This window comes from Notamacropus eugenii, chromosome 1, assembly GCF_028372415.1.
Source record: "Notamacropus eugenii isolate mMacEug1 chromosome 1, mMacEug1.pri_v2, whole genome shotgun sequence".
NCBI classification, from domain to species: Eukaryota; Metazoa; Chordata; class Mammalia; order Diprotodontia; family Macropodidae; genus Notamacropus; species Notamacropus eugenii.
This window is the reverse complement of record NC_092872.1, coordinates 96,303,619-96,330,735: the sequence shown is the minus strand read 5'-3', so window position 1 is coordinate 96,330,735 and position 27,117 is coordinate 96,303,619. Positions and strand designations below refer to the sequence as shown.

The window sequence follows — 27,117 nt, the reverse complement described above, 5'->3', positions numbered from 1 at the left end:
CAATCCTAACCACTGATGCCAAAGTAATTTTCCTTAAGTTCTGACCATGTGACTCCACCACTTAGTCAACTCTGGTGGCTTTCTATTTCCTCTAGGTTAAAATATAAACTTCTGTTTAGTATTTAAAGCCTTTCATGATCTGGCCCAAACCAACTTTTCCAGCATCATGGACATTCCTCTCCCTTGGGCATCATGGAATCCAAGCAAACTGTCCTCTATATTCCTCACACAAGACAAGACACCTCATCTCCTGTCTCTGTGCTTTGGCTCTGGCCCTTCCACATGCCTGAGGTGCACTCCCTTCTCGATCCCCCTCACTGAATACCTCTCCTTATTTTTTTCTCCCTTCCTCCCCTCCTCCTTTCCCAAGACGGCATGCAATCTGATACATGCCATACATGTGCAATCCCATTAAGCATATTTCCACATTAGTCATGTTGTGAAAGAAGAATCAGAAAAGAGAAAAACCACAAGGAAGAAAAAAAGAGAAAATAGTATGCTTTGATCTGCATTCAGACTCCATGGTTCTCTCTCTTTTCCATCATGAGTCTTTTGGAATTGTCTTAGATCACTGTATTGCTGAGAAGAGATAAGTCTATCAAAGCTGGTCACTGCACAACGTTGCTGTGACCTGTACAATGTTCTTCTGGTTCAGCTCACTTCACTCAGCATCAGTTCATGTAAATCTTTCCAAGTTTTTCTGAAATCCACCTGTTTATCATTTCTTATAGAACAACAGTTTTCCATTACATTCATATATCACAACTTGTTCACCTCCTTTTCTTTAACAGGCAGTTCAGGTACCATCCTCTGCACGAACTTTTCTGATCCCTCCAACTGCGAGGGCTCTCCCAAACTACCCTTTATATTACACCATATATTTATACTATGTATATTTCTTTATTTATGACTACTTGTTTCCTCTATTAGGATGTAAGCTTCAGTAAACTTCTTTGCATTTCCATACCTGGCTCCCAACACAGTGCCTGGCATAGAGAAGGCACTACGTAAATGTTGACTGAATGACTGTCGATTGAATGACTCACATACACAGTGTATCCCAAAGGTCTTAGTGTGGCTTTTAGCTATTAAAGCTTCCAACTGCACAAAGACTTTTTGGAGGATAGACAGATAGACAGACAAGTTTGAGCCCCATATCTGAAGGGAGAGAGATTGACAAACTGGACTCTAGCCAAACAGGTTATAACCATGGCAGAGATGTCCAAAGAGAGATAATCACAGTCATAGTTGACCTAAGGAATTGACTGTATCCCTTCATAGAAGAATGGAAGCTCTTTGTGGACAGGGACTAGCTCACTATTGTGTCTGTACCTCCAATACCTAGTATGGTGCCTGGTACGCAGTACGTACTTCATAAATGCTGCTGACTGATTAATACTAGCTCTGTAACCATTGGCAGGTCACTGGATCTCTCAGTGCTCTAGATAACTCTCTAAGATTATAAGTTACTGATAACTGTGAGTCTGCAATGATGAAGGGAATTTCTATACTGGAAGCTCCCTATACCAATGGAATTGCAAGTATGGATTCCCCCCAAAATTATACCCACAACTTAAATTATTAAACTTTTGGAGAGTCCTTACAAAGACACACATTACATAGGTGGATGTGCATATAAGTTCAAAGAGTAATGATTCCCAAATTATCTAATGCTTTGTATTATCTATGCAACAGCTCCTCTGATTAATGGAGACATGACTTAACATAGATTTGGAAAGCTGGTTGTAGAAGTGCACAAGGGACAAGGAATCAAGATCACAGATGTCTCAAAATAACCAAGACCCAAAGAACCATACGAAATAAAAACACCACTGAACTGTTTTAATTTTTTTTCTACAGTTTATCTACTTAAGTTAACTCAAGCATGATATTTTTAAAGCCACTCTTATCACCCACCAAAGATACTTGCCCTGGACTGATAACTGTAGACTCCAAGGAAGCCTACAGAGACCATCATCATCCAGAAGGACAAACATTTCTGACACGCTGAACAAGGCAGAGTCTGGGAGGATTTCATCCCAAAGGGTTACTGCAGAACCTCATTAATTCATATTCCAGTAATTAAAAACCCACGAGAATTCAGACTCAGCCCTGGGGGAGGAAGGTGAAGGAGATTCTCAGCAAGTAAAGAGTTACAAAGAGTGGCATTGTTAACAAAGGATTGTTTTGTTCTCTGGATGCCAATCTGGGGCCTCTTACTTTATAAGAAGATACTAGCAGCTTAGCAGGATTACTTGACCTTCTTAAGAACAGTGTGCTCCTTCCATTCATCTCCCCCTCCCTTTTCCCATTCTTCTCTCCTTTCCCAAAATCAAGGCTTGAGAAAACTCTTTCCCTACAAGTATGGTGTGACCAGGGCTACAACAGCTGCACTTATTCACATGCGTCAGGAGCCAAGGGTGAAGGAAGGAAAGGCCTCTTGTATGCTTGAGCGTTTCACAGAAAAAGGTCAACTTTCACGGTCCTACACATTGTGGTTGTAGCTGTTATATTTTTGAGCGAGAAATGTTAGTGAACCCACAGTTCTACTTACAATCAAGTAAGGAATAAGCTCTTATACTGTGCCTAGTATGTGCCAAGCACTAGACTCTGTGCCGAAGACACAGGCAAAATGAAAGAGACGTGATTGGCTTGAAGCCAGAGAAGCAGTTGGGCATAATGGGAGCCAAGGACAGGTTGCTGACCTGTGTTTGCCACTAGCTAAGGAACCACGGAAAGTCACAATGTCTGGGTCTCAGCTTCCCTAGCTGTAAAATGAGGAAGCTGAACTAAATGATCTCCAAAGTCCATTCCACGGTAGGTGTGGGTGTGCATTTATGTCCCAAAAGTCCTACTTCAATTTTAACCATTAATATGTGTATGTATACCCATATACATACACACGTATGAATACCTCCACGTATACATACACACATGTGTGTTTGTGAATTGCAGGTTTTCATTAACTTATCTCAATGACCTTACATACCTCCAAGAACAAAGCCTGATGTTAAGAGAGGTCCAGATTCCAGTTGTGGCTCTGATACTTCACAAGCCATTCTGCCATGGGCAATTAAACAGCCCTCTCTAAGGTTCCGTTTCATACTCTAAAAATGGCAACAAATCATACTTCACAGTACCCACCCCTTAGAGTTACTGTGAGGAAAGTACTTTGTAGACCCTAAAGCAATATATGAACATATGTAACACACGCATACACACGCATACACATACATACACACATATGTATGTAATATACACAAAAAATCTTTAAATTGCTACTGGTGCTGGTCCAGAGGGCCATGGAGGACTTCACTTGTTAGTAGCTGCCAGATCATGAGCAAACTGCTTGACCACCCCTAAAAAACATTTCCTCCTAATTTCCATTTCTTAGAACTCTAGTTTCCTTCAAAGCTCAGCTCAAGAACCATCTTCTACAAGAGATGCTTCCTGAGTCCACCATCCCTACCCACTAGCTGTTAGTGTATTCCCCCTGAAATTACACTGATTTTGCATACGCTTAAAAACATACTTGTTCTCCCCATACAAGACTGCATGCAGTCTCAGGGAAGGAGAGGGGAGGAAGGGAGAGAAAATTTAAGACTTAAGGAAGTGATTGTTGAAACCTGAAAACAAATTATAAAAAAAAAAAACCATACTTGTTCTCTCTCCCAAAGGACAGGGACTATGTAATTTTTTTCTTAATACTCTCAGTGTCTAAAATAAAGTTGGCAATTAATAAAAGCCTGCTGACTGACTAAACCACTATGAGTCTCAGTTTCCTCATCTGTAAAACAGGAAGAATACATATAGGGTTGTTCTGAGGCTCCAATAAGTTAATACATAGAAAGAGGGTGCTTTGCAAATGTTAATGCATTATATGAATGCCTGTTATAATAGTGATAAAGAAACTATTTTTGTTTCCAGAACACTCTATAGTTTGGATACTTCGGCCATATGGGGCAGAATTTCTACCCCAAATTAACAAGGTTTTAGGGGACTTGTCTAAATAAATCTGTTTGGTCTCTACCTATTCCAATCTTCCAAATAAATTCACTCCACAGGCCTATGTCCACAGTTGAACGCTTTGACAGACACAACCAAAATACTCTGACAGCAAGGTAAGGCAGATAAACACAGGGAAGAAGGTTAGAGGGAATGGGGCAGAGGAAAGAGAGGGAGGTTGAGAGAAAAGTCTGCTCAGTCTTTAACCAGCTATCACGCTGGCCAGAGAAACCTTTAGTGAATTTCCAGGGATGCAGCAAAGGGCCAGTAGAGGGAGGACAGACACACAACATGGTCTCTAAGAATGTTGGACATCCTAGATTATAAGGCCACTGTGACTCAAGAGCTCTCTGAGGGACTCCCTCTCAAGGACAGCCACTAAGCCTGGGACTAAGCATTAAATTAGCCTCAGAAGAGAATGTGGCCTCAGAGACTGCTGAGTATAAGAAACCCTGAGACAACAGTGTCCTTAAAGCCTTCTGGATTCCTCTCTTAGAAAGGAAGTGAGAGGGGATCAGGGAGAGTCAAGCTTTCAATGTAGCCAAGTCACCAGACACAACTCTGCGTTCCTTTTCTTTTTTTTTTTTTTTTTTGTGGGTCTTTTTTCTCCTCAAAAGCATGGGTCCTTCTGGGCTCCATGTTTAGTGCCTAATGAATACAGAAATCCAATTATTTACGGAGAAGTGAGGAGTAATTTTGTGTCAGATCCTAACTGGCTAACTTCACTGTTTCAGAGACAGCTCAGAGACTCATTCAGGACGGATCACATTCTCTTCCTGTTTCACTATAGCACCTCAACGAACTGAATTAATCCTCTCTGCCTACCCTTTCGGTGACTGCTTTCCAACACTGTTAGCCTGATGTCAGATGAAATGGGAATCCTCTGCCGTACTGGTGTTACAGGCCTTTAAACCTCCAAGATCAGCCACAGAGGACAGGGAGAAGGAGTGGAGCTGTGATTCCACTGTTATGGGGAACTCCTGTCAATACAGGTTGGGACCTTTTCTGCTTTATAGTCTTAGAGAGTTGACTACAGCACTAAGGGGTTAAAGGACTTATCTAGGGTCACACTATCAGTATGTGTCAGACTCAACATTTGAATCTAGGTCTTCCTGGCTTCAAAATCAGGTACATTAAACTGACTTTAAGAGGCCAACTACATTAGAATTAAAGGGTTTCAATTATATAGAACCACAGAATGTCAAAATTGTGAAGAGAAAGAACTTCAGAAACCATATTCTGGTCTACAGATCGGGAAACTAAGGTCAGACAAAGTTAATTGACTTGCCCCAAATCCCACAAGCATGGTGTTGGGGAAAGACTATGGATCAAATCTAAGTATTTACTCTTACAAGTTAACCAGGTGGTTTTAAGCAAACCATTTAATCAATCTGAGGTTCTTTCTAACTATTTTCCTGTGCGCCTATAAACAATTCCCTGTCTTTCTAACACTGGCACTATTTGTGGCTCTTTGGGCTAGATGTTACTTTGCTAGATAAGGACTGAAGGGGCTGTTTGAAATTTAATTTTAGGAAAGCAAAAGTAGCATGGCTATGGTGATGCATACTTTTTACTGGGAACCAGACCATCAATCGACAAGCATTTATTAAACTCCTGCTGTATGCCAGGCACTGTGCTGGGTGCTGAGGATCAAAGCAAGCCAATTCTCAAGAGAACCCCAACATCACCGCAAAAAAAGTCCAAGACAGATGCCTATCCATGGTCAGTACAAGATCTGCTGGTCAAACATGCATGGCAAGACAAATAAAACAGATGAGTAGTCTTTACACATAAAAAAACAGCCTAACACTCTCTACAGAGTTTGGATGCTGAAGTTAATATAAACTCAGTTCCTTCTGCTGCTACACTCTTACCCCAAAATGAAATGAGCTCAGAGAAAAATCTGAGTGAAGCCTCATTACAAAATCTCACATGTCATTTTCAGAAGACTAGCATGGTTGAATACAATTAAAGACATTCAGCAAACATCTCTTCCTCTTTCTTCTAACCTCTTAGCCTCAGGGACCTGGAAGGTAAACCTACAAGCTATCGGCACCAATGAAAACTTCCCAGGGATCTAAGGTTCCTTCTTTCTGTTTGGACTGTGCTCAGAATCTGCCTAATCCAAGAGGGCCCCAAATTACAAAAAAGATTAAGCAGAGTAGTTCTTAGCTGACTGAAGAGGAAGCTTGAAGAAAATAACACCAGAAAAATGTCCTCACCCTATGGGGTGTGTAATTCATCAAAGAGGCAGAGTAGACAGAATCCCATTCTCGGTGTCTCATGTCAAGAAGGGGATTTTGATGACAGAATTAACTAATTCTGTCAGTGGCACCACCATTCATCCAGTCTCCCAAATCAGAGTCAACTCTTCCCTCACCTTTACCTCCCAAATGAGTTCAGTTACCAAGGTCCCATTCAATGAGTAGGCTAGATGTGGGGGACATCCAGTGAAAAAGGCAGAGTCAGAAGATGGACTGTCTCATTTCAGGACTAGAAAACAGGCCAATGATACCAGATCAAAGAATTTTCAGAAGGAAATAAAGCATAAGAAGACTGAAAAGGTGGAACAGAACCAGATATTATATTTGATCCTGGTGGTAACAGGGAGTCACTGTAGATTGTTAGTGGGAGGCTGACACGGTTAGATTTGACTTTAGGAAAATCACTTTGGCAGTTAAATGAAGGATGGATTAGAATGGGGAGGGACATGAGTCAGAGAGGACATCTGAGAAGATGTCTTAACCCTTTGCTCCATGAGGCGAGGATACATGTCTTATTTAAACTTCCCAGCACCCAGCAGAGAAGATAGGCAAGCATTTTTTTAAGTGTCTAGTCCAATTCCTTCATTTTACTAAAGAAGAAACTGAGGCCTAGATGGGGTTAAATTATTTATTACAATATAAAACTGCCAGGACTCAAACCCAGTATTCTTGTTTACAGTCCAACAGTTGGCTCCTCTATACCTGAGTATTGAAGCTGCATAAGTAGCCCTGCTGTTTGTTGTAAAGTAGGATTGAAGTACAAATGGAAAGGATCCCTCTTCACTAAATCATTACAAAATGTTTGTCTGGCCCCAGAAATGAATCCTTAGCCATTGATTCCCTCTCTAGGATCTGTATGAGAACTAATTAACATGTTTACAAACCACACAGATATTGAAAAATCTTGGGTCTACGTTGTTTCAAAACAAACAAAATTCTGTAATTTCCAAAAAAGAGGCTGAATCAGGGACATGGGGAGATAAAAATCAGTCATGGGTACATACTCATGTTGAGCAATAGTTTTTAACAATAACCAATGGGAATTTGTACTATGATAGGCAGGGTGACATTGTGCGAAGAGTCAGAAGAGCTCTGGGTTCACCTCATGCCTCTGAGTCTTATAAGTTATCTAAAGAAAAGCAAGTCAATTAACTACGATAAGCCTCAGTTTCCCCACTTGTAAAATGGAGATAACAACACCTGGAGTGCTTGCTTTGTAAGACTGTTGTGAAGACAAGATAATATGTACAAAAGCACAATATAAAGGTCAAGTATTGCTATTATCATGACTGATAATAATAAGAAAGAAAGAAAGAAAGAAAGAAAGAAAGAAAGAAAGAAAGAAAGAAAGAAAGAAAGAAAGAAAGAAAGAAAGAAAGGAAGGAAGAAAGGAAGGAAGAAAGAAAGAAGGCATGTGGAGGTTACTAAAAGGTATCCAGTCCCTAACCTCATGGAGCTCACAGCCTAGAGAAGGAAATGAGAAAAAATAATAAGAAAGGATAATCAACAATACAAGGCAATTCTTTCCATAGGTGGAAGATGAGCTAAGTGGACTTCCTTTCTATGTAACAGGTACTTAATAAATTTTGTTTTAACGAACTGAAATGGTCCTAATAGGAAAACTGCTATTTAAAAGAGAAAAACTAAAGGGGGGCTAAAAGCTAGCCAATGGAATAGATTCTGTTAACCTAAACAACATATGCTCAGCCAGCTGTGTAGTTAAATACCCAAAGTTTACCAGCCTACACAAATATGTGCCAACTTGGCTGATGTCAGTGAACCAACGAAAACAAGGAACAGCAAATTCTACCTGCTCTATGAAAACTGTCATCTAAGACCACCTTGAACAAAATCCTCCGTGGAGACAAGACTCTAGCCCCAACAGAAGCTGCCGTCACTGAGAAGGATGTTTTTCTTTTATTCCTAAAAAAACCTCCCTGCTCCCCTTTCATCTTTCTCTGCAACCTGCCATTCTTCCTAGATTTCAGGTTAACTGCCATGGTCGAGCTGAGAGTTTCCAGAAGCCTCTCTAGAACCCTCTAGGAGGTGGGAGCATTCCCTGATCCTGCCACGGCTGGGCAGGGAGAACCTCATTCTTTCAAAAGAATACCACAAAGGCTAATGGCATCATCCTGGTGCAGGCAAGAGGGAATGGAGAGAGGGAAGAGAAAGAAATGAAAAAAAAAAACAACATGAATTCTACTTTCCATCCTGTCCCTGCACCTAGGAAGCCCATAAGAACTATTATCTTAATTCCCAATAGGTTCAGCAGTCAGAAAATCCCCTATTGTCTTCCATTTTCCTGAATTTGTTAGCAGAGAGATAACGATTTATACTAAAGCTGCCCAGCCAAAGTATGAAATTTCAGATGCCTTTTCTCTCTCCCCTGCCTGCCACCACTACTTCATTAATGACAAACTTATGGCTTATAAACAACATATATTTTTGGTCTTATCCATGTATTTGTCCCAGGCACAGACTTTAATTATCTACTGGGTTATGTGTGACTCGCTTTTCATCACAGGCAAATAAGCATTTAATACATGCTTGATAGTCCAAGGGAATAACCAACACACACACACACACACACACACACACACACACACACACACACACACACACACACACACACACACACACACCACCCCTCCGCTGACTGAATTCTCTAAGGGCTGAATTCTCTGCTGACTTTCCTCAGCAGAGCCAGGTCTCCAGGCAGGAGCTCTGAAAACAAGAACTTTCAGGTCGCTTGTCCCTCCTCCCTCCTGTCTCCATGATATCTTAGCTGAAAGATTTCTTTTTTAAAAAAAATCTCATCACCAGAGGACCTTTCCCCCTTCCATTTAAATTGGCCACACATCAAAGATCAATCCTACACAAAGACAACGGTCTAGGTCCAGGTCGATCGAGGCCAAGCCCAAGGATATCTCAGCAGCCAGAAAGCCGCTCCCACTACAAAATCTCCAGTTCACAGAGGGCTGGCCATGAATATGCTTCAAGTACAGGAGAATGTAGTTCCCCTTGAGCCCGCACAGGAGACAAGACAGAGGACTGTCCCTTCCTGCCCCAATCTACACTATTGTCTTGGAAATCATGACATCCTGACCATACTGACATGATCACCCTCAGGCTGAGAGTGGGGAGCTAGAGAAGAGTGATGCCCACTCCCACACTCTCTTACACATTTACACACACACACACACACGTGCACGCGTGCCTTTTTCTTCATACTTACAGGGTCATTGACGGTTTCTGAGAAGAGAGGTGACTGGTCTGAGAAGCAGGACAGTATCAACTGAACCAGTACCAGGATGAAGTAAATGTAGAAAGAGACATCTCGAAACACGTCAATTTCATTACTCTGAATACAAGAGAGGAAAAGGTAAGAAATCCCCAAGTTCAGACTTCTACTCTCAGGGTTGTTAGGGGAAGGGGAGATACGCCAGGTAAGAACAGACCCCTAGAACATACTAACTCTGCTTCTTACCACGCTGAACCAAAAAATTTCCAACTGGGGAAAATAAAGTTATTCCAGTGGCACCTGGCCACTCCATATAGTATATTCTACTATGTTTACTTCTGTCACTAGCGTAAAATGAACCTGCCAGGTAAAAACAGGAATTTAAAGCTTAGAAACTGCTATAAAGAAATACTGCTCTGGAATGTGGTTCTATTTGAGGAAAAAGGAAAACTCCTTGTAGAAACATAGTGTTATGTAATGGAGAGAAAGCTAGCCAGGAAAACTTGTATTCAAGTCCCACCTCTAATCCACACTGACTATGTTACCTTAAGTAAGTCTCTTAATTTCTCAGGGTCCTACATAATTCTCTAAGACTGTAATCTGCACAACAGGAGACAATTTGTTTTGACAGAGGTAATTCCACAATGGGAAATGCCCACAGCAAAGAAATTCTGGGTCCATTCCCCAAAACTACAAAAAAAAAAAAAAAATCTCACAGAAAGAGAGCTAAATGGAGCTCTGCTTAACTTTTTTGAAAACTCTGTTTTGCTAAAGACAAAATTTATTGGTAATTTTTTAAAAATGAGCTGAGGCTTAGCCCTTTCCATTTACAGAATTTTTTAAACAACTATTTTTTTAAACCTTTGGGCTTTAAAAGGGTATGCACTTGGAAACAAGTAAACACATCTTCTCATCTCAGAGACAGAACAAGAATTTACCACACAGAGGTTATTCTGGGATAAGCTTTGCACCACTCAGGGAAAAGGGTTGCCTTCCTGCTTGCTCTGAAGCTAAAGGACATGGGATGGTGGCCTGTCTTATTATTTACAGTTAACTGGCTGGTTGACAGAGTACTACGTACCATATGAAGGCCTTACCCCCAACCTGGTCCTTGTTCTCAGAAGGTGAGGGGTGGTGTCCCTATGCTTCTATAAAACATTCAGATTCACACAAAACTCAAAGAAAGGAGGTGACCAAGAGATGACTTACCTCTCTTAAGGCATACAGGATTTTGGATCGAAAGACAATGCCAGCACATAGCAGGGTAAGGAGCCAAAAAGTCAGCATGACCCCTGAGGACTGGACTCCTTTCCTTCTCTCGCACTGAATTAAAAAGGTAGCAAGCAACTGGAAAAGAAATGCACACAAAACAGATACACACACACAGAGGAAATTATTAGGGAGATGACATTTTTCCCAGAGTCCCACAAGGGTCTGGTGCTGCATAACAGACTAAGGGAACCAGAACAAGTTTCTTCCTGGCCACCAATATTTCCCAGCTGTTGACTGACAACCAATTTTTACTAGTAAACAAAACTATACAAAGTGAGTTTTTAACAAATGATTCCTGGAATTCTTCTTGAATTTGGGGCTCTTCCTCGGCTCTTGGTCACCTACTTGTGAGCCACAGAACAGAAACTACAGAAGGGAGACTGGTCTGCAGCAGAGAATTTATATACTTGGCCAGTCTGTAGCACTTTGGCCTGGGAAACTCTAATCTAAATGGAGATCCAGAGACATAGGTCTTACGGTGGTTCTTTTCAACACAAAAATCCATCTCCCAACTTAGTTTTTCTTCGTATCCCCAGAACTTACTATACCTGTCACACAGTAAGCGCTTCATAAACAAATGCCTGGTGATGAACAGTGATGAAAGAAAGCTAAGTCTCATTTTGCTAAACTCCTTCGGGGGACTACACTTTGTAAGAAGGAAACTGAGGCTCAGTCTTTTCTATGTTAAACATGTTTTAACAGCCTTCCAACTATTTCCCAAGGGTTAGATGAAAGATATCAGCACGACGTATTAGGGAATCAACAGGGCGTTCTGCTAAATACGTATCATTCTAATCCATGGTCAAAACCAAGATACTGCAATAATAATAATAATGATGATGATAAGAATAATATTAATAAATATTAAATATTTAAATTAAATAAAATAAACTAAAAATTAATAATAATAATAAACTAAAATAATATAGTAATGATAAGAATATATAGTATAATGATAAGAAGATCTTGCATTTGGAAAGTACTTTCTACGTATGTGTATTTGTGTATGTATACAAATGTATACGTCTTATTTGGTCCTCACAATAACCTTAAGAGGCAACCAGATTTGGTGAACCAAATGAGATAATATATATAAAAAGCTTTGCAAATTCAAAGTGCTATATAGTGGTTAGCTATAAGGTATATTTCCTTCTCTATAAAAGGGTGAGACTAGGTGATTTCTAAAGTCTCTTCCAGTTCTACAATTCTGTGACTCCACTCATACACTCATACACTGTTACTGGGGGGATACACACAGCATCCAAAACGTACATCTCAGCACCTATGATGAACTGCTGTTCTAAAGTCATTTCCCCCTTTCAAAAGGGCAACTTTTAGCCTGAAAACTCAGAATTCTACCTAGATGGTTCAATAAATAGAGCACTGGACCTGGCGTCTAGAAGACTCAAGCTTAAATCCTGTTCAGACATTTACTAGTTATGTGACCTTAAGCAAGTCATTTTAACCTCTATTTTGTCTCAATTTCCTCATCTGTAAGATGGGAATAATAAATAACACCTATCTCCCAGGATGAGGATCAAATGCTATAATATGCTATAATATATAATATAATATAACATGCTATGATATTTGTAAATTGCTTTGCAAACCTCAAAGCACAATACAAACGTCAGCTAGTATTATTGTAACTATTACGATTCCTATTCCATCCCAGCGTCCTAGGCCCTTGGTGCAAAACAGAACCCTCCACAGATCACAAACTCATACACTGTTACTGGGGGGATACACACGGCATCCAAACGTACCAACATAGTATGTCTTGAAAATAAGAGATGCCTCGGCCATTGTGACTTGTCACCCAAAAAATACTGAGGTTCAAAAACCAATTGGCCACCCCAGATTTTAGCACCAAGAATAACAGAGTGACTGGAATGAAGGCTCCAACTTTTACAAACCATTTAAGGCCTAGGGCCTGTGGGTTCTATAAGGATGGTTGCTGTGGTCACTGTCATGCAGCAGAATGATTCCTTCGGGGCAGGCTAGGTAAAGCCCCAAGATCCAGGAGATGGTAATAGCTTTCTGTGGTTCCATTAATTCCACTCTAAAACTGCAAGTTACTCCTACCAGCCACGGAGAACCTGCTCATCGACCCTTAGGAATAAATCTAATCAGGTTTCTCTGGGTCCAGAGAGAACACAATGGTTACAGAATTAGAAATAGGACTTCCCTCCTACTCTAATACACATACAAAGGGACGTGAGGAAAGATGAAATTATCCTATGTCCGGCAGATTTGCTCAGTTCTCAGCCGTTTCTGCTCCTTTCCCCCGGTGATATTTAGGCAATTATGCCAAGAGTGGGTATTCAACCAATAGGGAAATGCTCAGAACGAGGAGGACAAGAATGACCTAGACTGAGGGAGTAATACAAAAGAAAACCAAGAGGGGACATTTGCTATTCTGGTCAGGAAAAACTCCTCTTCTCCCCTAAAATCATGTTTCTCACCCAACAAGGACCAACACAAAGACAGTTCATACTTGCCATTGTTATGCCCAAGAGTGTAGGGCTGACTAGAAACACTGGAGCCCGATAAATGCTCTGACTTCTTTCCCAGAAAGAGTAGAATAGGTCTGCCCAGCAGACTATCCACAGCAAAAAGCCCAAGGCCTGGAATAGAAACACACATTTTACACCATCGTGGCTTCCCATCTGCATTCATTAGAGGGTAGTGGGGGTGGAGATGGTAATCAGAGTGCAGTCAATCCACAACTGATTGTTATCTATGTCAAGTAAGGATAACAGGAGAGAAGGAATGGGCGTGTGTGTGTGTGTGTGTGTGTGTGTGTGTGTGTGTACATACAAGCTCAATTTTGTCCTTCTGTAGTAGATTTAACATAGCAGATTTACCTTGCATTCCCAAAACAGTAGAAAAGGGTTGACCCTAAACATTTAAGAGGGTGTGACTGGGAGGTGGGAGAGCCTGGTCACCTTGAGATTAAAAGACGAGTCCTTTGTGTTACTCTGAAGGACAATATCTTAAAGAAGTGAGGCCATCCCCACTAATATATTAAGATGAGTGCCGACATCTCCTCGATGAATGTGACTGCATCTCTCTGCAGAGCTGCAGGGAATACGCTTTGGCTGATGTATGTGCACATTTCACTGATAACTACCTGACTGAGTCATTGCCATAGCAGATCTAAGGCCCAGGACCAGGGTCTATTCTAATAAAGGGATCAGCCAGGTCTGCCATAAGAGCTGACTTAACCAGAGTGGAATAGAGGTGAAAGGAGGCAAGGCCATAAAGAGAATACAGACTTGGGGCCACAGACAGTCTATAATCAAATAAGCAAAGGCTGGACAACTTTCAGGTCAAGCAAAGGCACTGTTCCCCAAAAGTGGTCCACAGAGGGCAGGGTTTCCCCTATAGCAGCCTAAAATAGGCATCAAGAATGAATTACAATCGAAAGATATAAGTCCAAAAACATGCATTTTTAAAACACAATTCTTCTGCAAGAAAGGGTGAGGGAGAAGCTTTCCAAAACTCATCACACCAGACAAGACCTTAATGACCAACAGGCAGCATTCCATTATCCAAAGTTGATCATGCAATCCTCTACTTTGGCGTCCTTTCCCTCCCCCACCCAAGGGGGACTCCCTTCTAGGGTGAAGGGCTAGGGGTGGGAATCAGGAAGGGGTCAGCCAAGCGATTCAAATCAAGACGATTTCTGAATATTCATCTGCGACCTCTACAATCTGCCTGCTACCCACTGACATTCAAAATGTCTGATCTGGCGCAATCCTAGGGTGAATGCAAGTCCCCAGATCATAGTTTCATTCCTCAGCTGGCTTACGTAATAGACTGAAGAGGAGTAGCTATCCTTCCTGCTCATTTTCAGTACAACAGTTATTAAGAAACTTTCTTTCACTTTAACTTCTAGTTGAAAACCTTTCAAAGTTCACTGTTCCTCATTACTGAATACCAACCAGTGAACAGAACTGTGTCTAAGGGACTTCAGCGGCATCAGCCTTAACATCTATAGCCCATGGGGAAGGCACAAAGACATAAAAGGCACAGAAGGTAAAATGAAGGTAAACTGACCTCAGGACATATTGATATACCACGCATTGCTTCTTCTTAAATAAATAATTCTTTGATGAAATCGTTTTCTTGTTACTGACATCTCTCTTTCTAAAGTCATGTGCCAAAAAAAAAATTCTATCTACCATCTCAATGCTACGTAATTAGAAGGACTAAGGTTGGCCCCAAAGAGGAAAAGCAGAAATACACTTCCCTCCTTTCCTTGGAGAGGTGGTGGGCTATGGGTGTGCAGTACTGCATAAGACTTCTCACTTCATCTTAGTTTACTGGGCTTCCTTCAAGACCAAAATCCAATCCCACCTTTCTAGGGATGCCTTTCCCAGTCCCCTAGCTGCTAATGTTTCCCTTTCAGATAACACCTGGACTTTCTATACAGCTTATATATACCTATACACATACAGCTTACATATACCTAGCTACTTATGCGTCATCTCCTCCATTAGCATAAATGCTTCTTGAAGGCAGGGATTGTTTTTTGTCTTCTTTGTAACCCCAGTTTTTAGCACAGTGCATTTAATAAGTGCATGATGACTGACTAGAGCTGTTAGAGGAAATGATGAGTTGGTTGGTTTTGTTTAACTTCATCTTTTGCTAACGGGAAAGGCTATCCAGGAGTGAATTATTGGATATTATTCAGAAATAACTGCGACATCAAAACAAAATACAGCAATGAATTGGTTTTTTTTTAAGTTGAGCTGTCTTAGGATTCTGATTAGCTGAGTTTCAACTAACTGAAGTTTTATTGCCCATGGAATGGAAAGAGCCAAATCCTCTCAACTTGTCTGTTCCCTCACCCCACTTCCACCCTCCCCCAAAACAAACACACAATAAAAATCTGTCACTTACAGTTTTGGCTTTGTTGAGAAGTGTCATTTGGATATAGCCCCTGTTGTGCCGACAGAGATAGAGGAAGTAGAGTGGGAAGCAAGCCCAGAGGTAAAAACAAGGCACCCATACCAGTACTGTGTTCTGAAAGCACTTGGTGAAGTCTGGATTGTTAGTATACCAGGTAGTGTTCCAATCCTAGAGAGATAAAAAAAAAAAAAAAGTCTGTCAATGAAATCAAAGAGGACACCACGACCCACGCGCAAAGCTTCAAGGGCTTCCCTCGAAGGACCTGGCCCAGATACCAGAGCCATACTTAGTAATTCTGACATGTGGGGCAAAAGCGTCACAAAGCAGGTCCAGGAAAAAGTAGCCCGAAGTACCACAGCAGCAGTTTTTCCAAGACAAATTCTTTTTTTGGGGGGGAAGGGGAAAGGGAAGTCAGAGGGTAATGGGAGGAAAAGACCTCATGGCCCTGGAGATGCAAAGCATTACTGGTGAAGAGATGCCAGGTCACTGTCCAGGAAGACATTAACCTCAGCACCACACATCCCACAATAGCCAAAATTCAGTATATGACGGGTGCTTGGAAGGCAGAGGTTTGCCTAGAGTGGATTACTGAGGGAAAAAAAATCTGCCTTTTGGTTGTTTCCTATTTTAACTAATGAGTCTTTCCAACTAAGTTCTAAGAATTCAGCTATTTCCACCTGTTGAAAGAGTAGAAGTACTAACAGAACCCTCTGAATTTTAGCCAAGTCCAACTGCACTGCCCTGGTTACAAATCTCCCAGACACTGTGACCTTGAGAAGAGAAATCCTCACACAGTCTTAAGGGGAAAATAAGACTGAGGTAGACAATGCAAACCAACGAACATGAAAGTATGAACAGAGCTGCATCTGGCTTTTACATAATATAGAAAAGTTCCTAGAAGGATGGCATGCAAATTGGAATTTTTTGCAAATGTTACAAAATTTTAACATGCCAACAAAAGTTTTCTATGGTGAAGTTTGTTTAGTTTTTTTAATGAAGAACTCCAGAATCACAGAAAAACAGAACATTAGAATTAGAAGGGTACATAAATAAGAGCTAATATTTTTAAGGAGTCCTTTTAGGGCCACCAAGTATTTAACGTATGTATAGCTAAAGAAAAGGCTTTATAAGAGAAAGGTAGATTAAGCAGAATGGTTGTCTTGTGTTCGTCCTTCATTGCCAAAGAAGACCAGGCCATCAGAGAAATGATGACATGACTTGCACTTGACTTTGTTTTGAGTGAGGGAGGGCTGTGCAGGTCACCAGCCTCACTTCTCCTCCTGAGCCATCTGGATCCTGTGATCAGATATTCATCAGGATGACTAGAGATGGCCCAGGATGCCGTGGGGGACTTTGGCCTTTTCAGGTACTCACTTAGAGGGAGGTAACACCCATTGAGTGACTAGGCCTCTTTAAGAAGTAGTCAGGGAATGGCCCTTTTAATGAGAAAAAAATATATAACTAAATCAAGCTGAGCGGGAAAGAGAAACTGTTACTATTGATAATCATTAAGCCAGCCATTAAGGGGAACTTGGGCATTGAAAATGAAAAACATTTTCACTTAGAGGCCCCTCCATGGACTCTACCTGAAACTGAGGCCTAGAGTGTCCAATGAACATTGTATGTGCACCCACAAGTATCCAAGGGCAAAAAGTGACAAGTCCTTCAGAGGCCTTAGAGTCCAAACCCTTTATGTGATTCGAAGGGAAACTGAGTCCTAGAAAGCTGGATAGCCCAGTGTAAGATCACTAATAAGATCCAAGGATTAAAAATGTTGAGGATTTCAAAAGCTTTTGAGCAAGATCCCCTGCTGTGACAGGAGAAACAGAGGCCTAGGGAGCTTCAGGGATCTATATGTGATCACAGACAATTTCCTAGACCTAGAAGTCCTTAGAAGACCTTAAGAACATTTAGACTATAATCCCCCCTCCCACCTATGTTCATGAAATTGAGGCCTAGTGAGCCAAATATCCATTGTATGATCAGCCAGAAGGGTCCAAGGAATAAACGTGACTAGTCCTTCAGAGGCCTTAGAGCCTAAGCACTTCATGTGCCTCTAAAGGAAACTGAGTCCTAGAGAGCTGGACAGACAAGTGTAAGATTGCTCCTAAGCTCCTAGGATGAAAAAATATCAAGGCATTCAATGACTAGAGCCAGACTTCCTGCTGTGACTGTAGGGAGCAGGGAATGAGGACAAGGGAGTTTGAGGGTTCTAAATATGATCACCTACAGGTTCCTAGGCCTAGGGCAAAGAGGACCTTAAGGGCATTTACACTAGAGGCCCCTCCATGGACTCTGCCTGAAAGTGAGGCTTAGAGAGCGAAATGACCATTGTAGGGGCACCCACAAATGTCCAAGGCCAAAAACGTGATGTCTTTCAGAGTCCTCAGAATCCAAACCCTTTATGTGACTCTAAAGGAAACTGAGTCCTTGAAAGCTGGATAGCCCAGCATAAGATCACTAACCAGATCCTAGCATTAAAAATAGGAAGGCTTTCAAAAGCTTTTGAGCTAGACCCCTGCTGTGAGTGGACTAGAGAGTCAGGAACCTAGATGTGATCACTTTCAGGTTCCACGGCCTAGAGCTAACAAGGCCTTAAGAGCATTTACCCTCATTGGACTCTGCCTGAACCTGGGGCCTAGAGAGCTGTGGGGACCATTTCTGGATCACCCAAACAGGTCCAAGGACTCAAAATGACAAGTCTTTCAGAGGCCTTGGAGTCTAAGCACTTCATGTGACTAAGGGAAACTGAGTGCTAGAGAGCCGGATTGACCAGTTCAAGATCCCTAAGAAGGTCCTAGGATTAAAAATATCAAGGCCTTTAAAGGCTTTAAAGCCAGACCCACCCCTACTGTGCGTGTACTAGAAACAGAGGTCTAGGGATCTTCAGGGACCTGTATGTGATCACCCAATTTCCTATCCCTAGAGGTAAGAAGGCCTTAAGACCATTTGCACTACAAGCCCCTCCCAGGTATCTCCTTGAAACTGAGACCTACTGAGCCAAATGACTATTGCGAGATCAGCCAGATGGGTCCTAAGGGAAAGGGATTCTGGTGGAAAATACAGTGAAGTTAAAAAAAGTGACAAATAAAAGCCTAAAAAAAAAATAAAAGGCAGATTCAGGAGTGAAAACCTGGAGCATGGTATCTAAGAATGAGATTTGGATTTCTGGACCCATGGCTAAAAATAGAGGAAGAAACTCTCCTGGTCAGGAATGGCAGCCACTCAACAAGGAAAGAGAAGATCTGATCTGGAGCCAGCTAAAATTTACATGGTATTTATTCTGTGCTATTTTTATTTATAAATTAATTATTTAACCAGGCACTGTACTAAATGCTTTACCATCGTTATCTCATTTGATCCTTACAACAACCCTGCAAAGTAGGTGCTATACGGATGAGGAAATAGAGGTTAAGTGGCTTGCCCAGAGTCACACTGCTAGGAAGTATCTGAGGCTGGATCTGAACTCGGGGCTTTCTGACTCCAGGCCCCACACTCTATCCATTATATCACCTAGCTAGAGTCTTGTGAATCTAATCAAAGGGACTTTAAAATAAAAAAGGGAAAGAGAGAACTGCCTAGTCTAACTAGCAAACTAGATACCATCACTACAACGTAGGGTCAAGAAGAGTAGAATTCCTTAGTAAGTCAATGGTTGGTCCATAAAGATCATAGTATTAGAAGTTCAGAGTTGTAAGAGACAGATCTTAGAGTTCATCTCCTCCAAGCTCCGAATTTTACTAAGGATCACAGCAGTTAAGTGATTTACTAAAGGTCACACAGCGGCTAAGTGTATAGAAGGAAGCAGGATGAGAGATACTGTACAAATGAAGACACTTTGCTTATAGGCCCCCCGCTATCTGATCAACATAATTCTAATGTGTTAAGCAGAACTAATTCTTGGGAGACAAGGACGCATCAGAACGCAAAATGTTATTTCTCCAGCACTATTTATTTACACACCCAGACTCATACATCTATGTAGTGCTTTTGGGCATCATGAACAGGGAGCTCTTTTTAAAGTAACACTAATATTTATTTTAAAAGTTAATGCAAAGACTCAACCAGGAAGTTTCTCACTACAAAAAAAAAAAAAATACCGTGAGGTCAATTTCTTCCCCTATGACTGTGAACTTTAAAAGTTTTCAGACAACTCTGTAAATAGTTATTCACTAAGATGAGCTACCAGTTATGCCTGTATTCTGGGAAACTCTTCAGGTGCCAAGGGATGCCTGTCCCCTGTGGGGTCCTCTAGCTAGAGTCCTTTCTGAACTGTTACTAGAAGGAACTCTCTTTCCCAAGAATTCTCTGCATCCCCACACAACAGGACTCTGCAATCCAATGATACTGGTCTTCTTGCTGTTATCTGAATACGACACTCAATCTTCCAATTGGGAATTTATTTCACTTTTTCTCATGCCTGGAATCCTCTCCCTCCTTATCTCTGGTTCCTGACTTCTTTCAAGTTCCTGCTAAAATCCCACCACCTACAAGAAGCTTTTCTCATTCCCCCTTAATTCCAATGCCTTCCCTCCGTTGCTTACTTTCAATTGGTCCTGTGTGTAGCTACATAGTAGTAAGTAGTCTGCAGGTTGTCTGGAGGATCCTTGAGAGCAGGCACTATCTTTTGTCTTTCTTTATATTCCCCAAGTGTCCCCAGTGACAGTGCCTGTAGGTCCTTAATAAAGGCTTGTTGGCTAACTAATAAGGCTTGCATGTAAAGCTAAAATTATAAAGTAGGTGAAATCTGCCTTTTATAGTTTTCTCCTTCCTCTTCTTCTTCCCCATTTGCCACACCTCAAAACACTGCTAACAGGCTATCCCAGATATGGGCCAATTTCCCAAGGCCCCTTTGGGGCTCCCTCAACTCTAGGACAGAACATAAACTCCTTTTTGGCTTTTAAAGGCTTTCACAATCTGGCTCCAGCTTCCCTTTCCAGGCTTACTGTACAGAAATCTCCTCTGTGTATTCTAGTTTCAGTCAAATGACTTATTCACTGTTTCACCCAAAAACATTCCAGTTCAGGTCTCAGTGTCTGTCTTTACACAGGCTGTCTAGTAGGACTGGAATGCACTCCCTCCTACCTTAACAGAATCCTTAGGCCGATTCAAAATTCCTACAGATTTGTCTATCATCCCGTTCCCCCCCCCCCCCCATCACTCTATATATTTGGTATTTAATTTTCTAAATAAGACATTTTTCTCATTGGAAAGCAAGCTCCTTGAGGATAAGGGATCTTTTATTTTTACCTCTGTATCTCCAGTGCTTAACATAGGACCTGGCACATGGCAAGCAATTCGTAAAAGGTTAACGAAATGAACTGACCCCTCCTCCTAGTGCCTCATGCTCTAGACCTCAGCTGCCTCTCCTCCTCTACTTGGAAAGAAGGATTCCCTGTTCTGGGTCTCATTTCCTAGGCCCTGCATTGCTCCCAGCCAAGCCAATCAACTCATTCTTCCTAATGTGAAGATCATGCTTGTTGTTCAACCGTTTTAGTTGTATCCAATCTTTTATGACCTCATTTGGGATTTTTTTGGGAAAGATACTGACTGGAGTGGTTTGCCATTTCTTTCTCCAATTCATTTTACAGATGAAGAAACTGAAGCAAACAGGGTTAAGGGACTTGTCCAGGGTCACACAGCTAGGAAGTCTCTGAAGTCTGACTCCAGGCCCTGGGGCTCTAGCTTTATTGATCTGAGGCCTAGTTGTTCTAACGTAGAAATGGTTTAATGCAATTCCATCCAGGTTGACAATTTGCCCTTTCACAGGGGTCTTCTGAAATCCATGCCTTAATTGGAAAAGCAAAAGTTCTAGAATCTTAAAAAAAACCAAGTACGACTGAGAAGAACATACCAAACCTCAAGCTCTACTAATCATAATCAGCAAAGCTATTTGACACTGGTTAAAAACATAGAAGGGTAGCGAGGTGACGCCCTGGATAGAGCGCAGGCCCTGGAATCGGGAAGGCTCATCTTCCCGAGTTCAAATTTGGCCTGAGACACGTGCTATCTATGGGACCCTGAGCAAATCACTTAAACCCATTCACCTCGGTTCCGTACCTTGTAAAATGAGCTGCAGAAGGAAACAACAAACTAGTCCAATACCCTTGCCACAAAAACCCCAAATGGGGTCATGAAACGTTGGAAACAACTGAAAAGACTCAACACCAACAACAAAACCCAAAATTCACCAAATGGAACAAGACTCCAGTAGCACGGAACAGACATCGCTAAAAGAAGTAGCAGAAGGCTTGATAAGCGTCAAAATATGAGTTATTGGGGGTTCCTTTTTTGGCAAGAACTTCTGGAAAAACTGGAAAGAAGTTTGGAAAAAAAATTGGGTTTATACTAGTATTATCTACCACATTCTACAATAAACTTGTAATGGATAAGCAACCTAAACATAAAATTAGAAGAGACTTAGATCAAGTATCTTTCACCACTGTGGCTAGAAGCATTCTTGTCTAAATAAGAGAATAAGAAAAGATTATGGAAGATAAAATAATTTTAATTCATAAGCTATTGCACGAATAAGACCAATGCAGATAGAGTAAGAAGAGAAAATGTAGAAAAGGGGAAAATTTGCATCTAATATCACCGATAAAAGTGTGATATCCAAGACTGAGAGGGAATTGACAAGTATACAATGCCAATAGTCATTACCCAAGATATAAGTAATTACAGGATATAAACAAAAAAAGTTTTTAAAAGAATTATAAGAAATAAATGGCTCCATCCAAACATACTCAGAACAAAAAAAATGCAAATGAAAACAACTCTGGGATTTCACCCAATCCCAGCCCCACCCCAACCCTTGCCAACTGGCAAAGGCAACAAAGAACGCAGTGAACGTTGGAGGGGTCCAGGGAAGACTGACACCCTAACACGTTGCTGGTGAAACTATGACGTGGACCAACCACACCAGGTATCATTTTGAAATTACAGAAGAAAAATGCTGCATCTGCCTGTACAATACTTTAACCCAGAAATTCCACTTCTAGGCACCTATGCCAAGGAAATCAGAGGAAGAAGGTTCCATGTGCCGGAATATTCATAGCCAAGAAGTAGCCAAGAACTGGAAAGAGAGTGTCCAATACCTGGGGAACAAGTTCTGCTTTTTGAGTTTTTTTTTTTAAATTGCCTATAATATAATGGAATTACTGTTCATTAAAAAATGATGAATAATAAAATCAGAGAAAAATGTGATTTGTATGAAATGATGAAAATCAAAATGAGCCAGCAAAGAGCTCATTTTATTATTATACACAATAATTACAACAAGGTAAATGAAGATACCGCTAAGAGGAAACTGGGTTGTGAGTAAACGATCAGCGACGGTCCTGGTGAGCAGATGACAAAATCTCTTCGTAGCAAAGAGGATGAGGACAAGAAGGGGGAAGCATTAATACAGCACCTACTATGTACCAGGTATTGTGCTAAGTGCTTTACGAATATTATCTCATTTAATCCTCACAATAAACTTGCAAGATGGTACTGTTTTGATCTCCATTGTACAGATAAGGAAAATGAGATAGAGGTCAAGTGACTTATTCAGGGTCATAGAGGGCTGAAAAGGGTAAACGTACAGACAAAAGATACCAATTAAATATTTAATAAATAAATGGCAGGCCAGCAGGGGAGAATTTGTTCTCCGCCACATGCTATAATCCCAGATCATGGCCTTTTCTTTTGTTTTAATTCCTTTCTCAGTTGTGTCCCAACACAAAAACTCAGCACTACATCTTCCTCTTCTTACCTTTGCACTGGCCCTCCCCCATGCCTGGAAGGTACTCCCTTCTCTCCTCAGCTCCTTCTCCTTTCCCTCAGCTCAATTTCCACCTTCTTTCTATATAGACCTGTATACTAGCCCCTCAGCTGCTTCCCTCACCAAACCTTCTAGTAAACATCGTGCATATATTTGTGTAGATACATGCTGCCCTCCTTTTTTTGAGAAGTAAACACCTTGAGAACAGGTACTTGCCCCGAGATCTTTGCACAGGAGCCTCAGTACTTCCTGGCCCTGCTGCCTCTCCCTGCCTCCCTCAGATTAGAGAGGACAGAAGATAGATTTCAGGAAACTATTACACCTTCCATCTAAGAAAAGAGCTCGAGCTGGGAGCTGATCCAACCATTCTGGAGAGCAACTTGGAACTTTGCCCAAAGGGCTACAAAAATGTGCATACCCTTTGACCCAGTAATAGCGCTTCTAGGACTGCATGCCCAAAGAGATCATAAAAATGGGAAAGGGTCCCACATGTACAAAAATATTTATAGCAGCTCTCTGTGTGATGGCCAAAAGCTGGAAATCAAGGGGATGCCCATCAATTGGGGAATGGCTGAATAAATTGTGGTATATGAATGTAATGGATTACCATAAGAAATGATGAACAGGAGGACTTCAGAGAGGTCTGGAAAGACTTATATGATCTGAAGCTGAGTGAAAGGAGCAGACACAGGAGAACTTTGTATACAGCAACAACCAGTGACTTTTTCTGGTAGACTTAGAACTTCATTGCAATGCAAGGACTTAAAAAATTTCCAGTGGTCTTTTAAGGCAAAATGCCTTCCACATCCAGAGAAAGAACTATGGAATTCAATCGCAGATAGTAGCAGATCATTTTCTTTTGTATTATGTTTTGGTTTGTTATATGATTTCTCCCATTCATTTTAATTCTTCTATGTAACATGACTATGTTGAAAATGTATTTAATAGGAGTGTATGTGTAGAACCTATATAAAATTGTATATGCCATCTTGAGGAGGGAGGGGAAAAGTGAGGGGGAGGGAGGCGGAGGGAGAGAAAAAAAAATCTAGATTGTATGGCAGTGATTGTGGAACACTGAAAATAAATAAAGATAAAAAATGAAGAGTGCTCAGGGCTGGTCATTTCATTGATTTTCACCTGCTACAGGACTTCACCATGTGCTGGAGGCTGGGTACCATCCCTTCTTCTCCAGCTCTTTTTAATGAGCGATCTAATGGCAAAGGTTTTACCTTTTGCCTATCTTTGTATCCCTAGAGCTTGGCACAGTGCCTAGCACAGTAGGCAATTTATAAACATTTAGTGACTAACTGACATAAACGCTTGCTGATGAATTGATTTATACCCCCTCAAGTAACAATAAAGAAGCTACCATCCTCCTTAGCCAAAAGTCAACCCTCCACTGGGCCATTAACCTAGACTGATCTAAAAAAATTCTACTAGGTAGGCCCTGAGTCTCTTAATATATTACTGTGACTTGGTCAAACTTCCTTTAAGTCCAGAAGCATATACTCCTACAGTTAAAATGCAAACAGGTCATGGTCTTTGGGCAACAACATCCACCTTGAATGATGGATAGGGATGACATTCATATTACTCATGCTATATTGAGCCACACCTACAGTGTTTTCTGGATTAGGAAACTCTAGAAGCAGTGTTGTCCTTAATACCTGCTGTGTTTTCCTCCCCAGTTAACTCTGGTATACTTCCCAAAGAGAAGGGAATACCCTTAAGGGACTGTCTACTTACATTATGGAAACCTTCTTTCAGACCGATTCAAAAATTTACTGAGCACCTACTATACACAGATGTCCCGAAGGTGACAGTTACACAAAGGACATTCTGAGTACTATAGAAAATAAAAGCAGGAGTCTTGAAACAGAAAGCATGATGACACACGGGGTCAGCACAGAGGAAGGAAGAAGGGTGGAGACTAAAAAAGGGGAAGCACCAATTCCGGATTTCAACTTTTACTGCAGACAAAACGAATTGGCTGGGGACCACTGAATCTTTAATTGCAACCTTAGCTCTCAGTTTGGGTTAAAGATCTCCTGCAAGTGTCTGATGGCAAAGGGCAATCCCTATTATCACTGTGCTGTGGGATCTGGCCTGTGAAGATTTAAGAAGAGAGGGCCATAAGTAGATGCTAATCTTCAAGCATAGCAAGGCCTTTAAGGGAGAAATGACCAGATGTTCCCCTTCTCCAGGAGAGGACAAAGGACAGCAAAACCCAACCAAATATGGACTTTTGTATTTTTAAATGAAAAGTTTGAATTATTACAGACTGGCTTGGGAAGTAAGACCGATACACATAAAACAAAGGTCAACAACACAATGTCCTATAATTAAATGTTGTGTTGTGTGATACAGACTGAGCTGGACGGGTTTGTAAATAAACTGTTACATGTTTATTGAATTACAGAAAGTTTGTATACCTGATACCTTAACCACTGCAGCACATGTCTGACTGCCTCCCCCCACCCGATCCAGTCTCTCCTCTCATCCCATCCATCCTATACACCACTGCCAAACTAAGATGAATGCTCAGGAATCTACAAAGGGTTCCTGTTTGGTACTTGTTATCCCTTTCACATCACGAATTTCCCCATCAGAGTTTCAATATATTGTGGGTCAGCATAAGAAATTAAATGGAAATTTTTGGAGTTTTGCAGAAGCTGCAGGCAACATATGAAGGCCAGCAGATGACACAGAAAAAGTTTAGAAACTCAGAAATGCATAAAATATATGTATAGCATTGTATAATGCCAACATATTTTACCTTTTAATACCATAATAATTCAGACTTCTCTGCTACAAAGGGAGGGCCAAAAAACTTTACGTGGATTCTCCAGGTTGTGGGGAGCACTACATCCCTAACCTCCACAATGTGGAAGGAATAACTATGTATCTATTAATCATGTGACTTCACTGGCTAAACTTCTACCTGGCTATCAGTCCCTACATTTGGGGTCAATCCCCCAGGAGAAGGATCTCCATAATCAGGACTTACTGTCCCTAAGTATTGCCAGTCAATCCGTCCTCCAGTTTAGTCAGGCCGATCTCCTAACTGTATGTCTTCCAATCTCCCACATTTCCTACACACAAACAGGGTATTCCCATGATTAAATTACCTCAAGTTTTTGCCTCTGAATACCTTTCCCAAGAAAGTCCATCTCTTCAAATACTACTCATCTTTAAGCTCCAGTTCCATCTCCTCAGGGAGCCTTTTAAGCCCCACCTTTCAGATCTCAGAGCTCTCTCTCTCTCCTGAAAAACTGAATTCTGTGCTGTCTTTAATCACTCCTTTTTACAGTAGGTGCATTACTTTAATTCGCAAGGACCTCCCCCAACTATCATGTCTGTATTTTTTACATACCTAATATGTAAGTAAATACGTATGTGCGTATACACACACACACACACACACACACACACACACACAATCTTCTCAGATAGAATGTAAAGTGGGACTATTGTCTCTAATTTTTGTTTTTGAATTCCCACCTAAAATTGTGCCTAGCACAGAGTAGGCATTTAATAAATATTTGCTAATTGACTGGTTGAATTCCCACATGCCTAGAATGCATTCCAACCTTACCTTCCCCGGGGGAAATCCCTGTTTCTTGAATATATCTTCTGCATGAAGCCTTTCCTGA

General features: G+C 41.2%; 1 protein-coding gene across 3 annotated transcripts in view; it reads right to left on the bottom strand.

Annotated features, from left to right (window-relative positions):
• ABCC1 (ATP binding cassette subfamily C member 1 (ABCC1 blood group)) overlaps positions 1 to 27,117 on the bottom strand; it is a 131,278-nt gene that overhangs the window by 74,201 nt on the left and 29,960 nt on the right. For 2 of the 3 annotated variants that reach the window (XM_072610438.1, XM_072610445.1), the window contains exons 2-5: positions 15,691 to 15,867; positions 13,284 to 13,409; positions 10,720 to 10,857; positions 9,505 to 9,630 (exon numbers count right to left, since the gene is read on the bottom strand). In XM_072610438.1, the coding sequence (XP_072466539.1) occupies positions 9,505 to 9,630; positions 10,720 to 10,857; positions 13,284 to 13,409; positions 15,691 to 15,867 (567 nt within the window). Of the gene's footprint in view, positions 1 to 9,504; positions 9,631 to 10,719; positions 10,858 to 13,279; positions 13,410 to 15,690; positions 15,868 to 27,117 lie in introns of those variants that run through there. The other variant, XM_072610454.1, reaches the window with a different exon arrangement.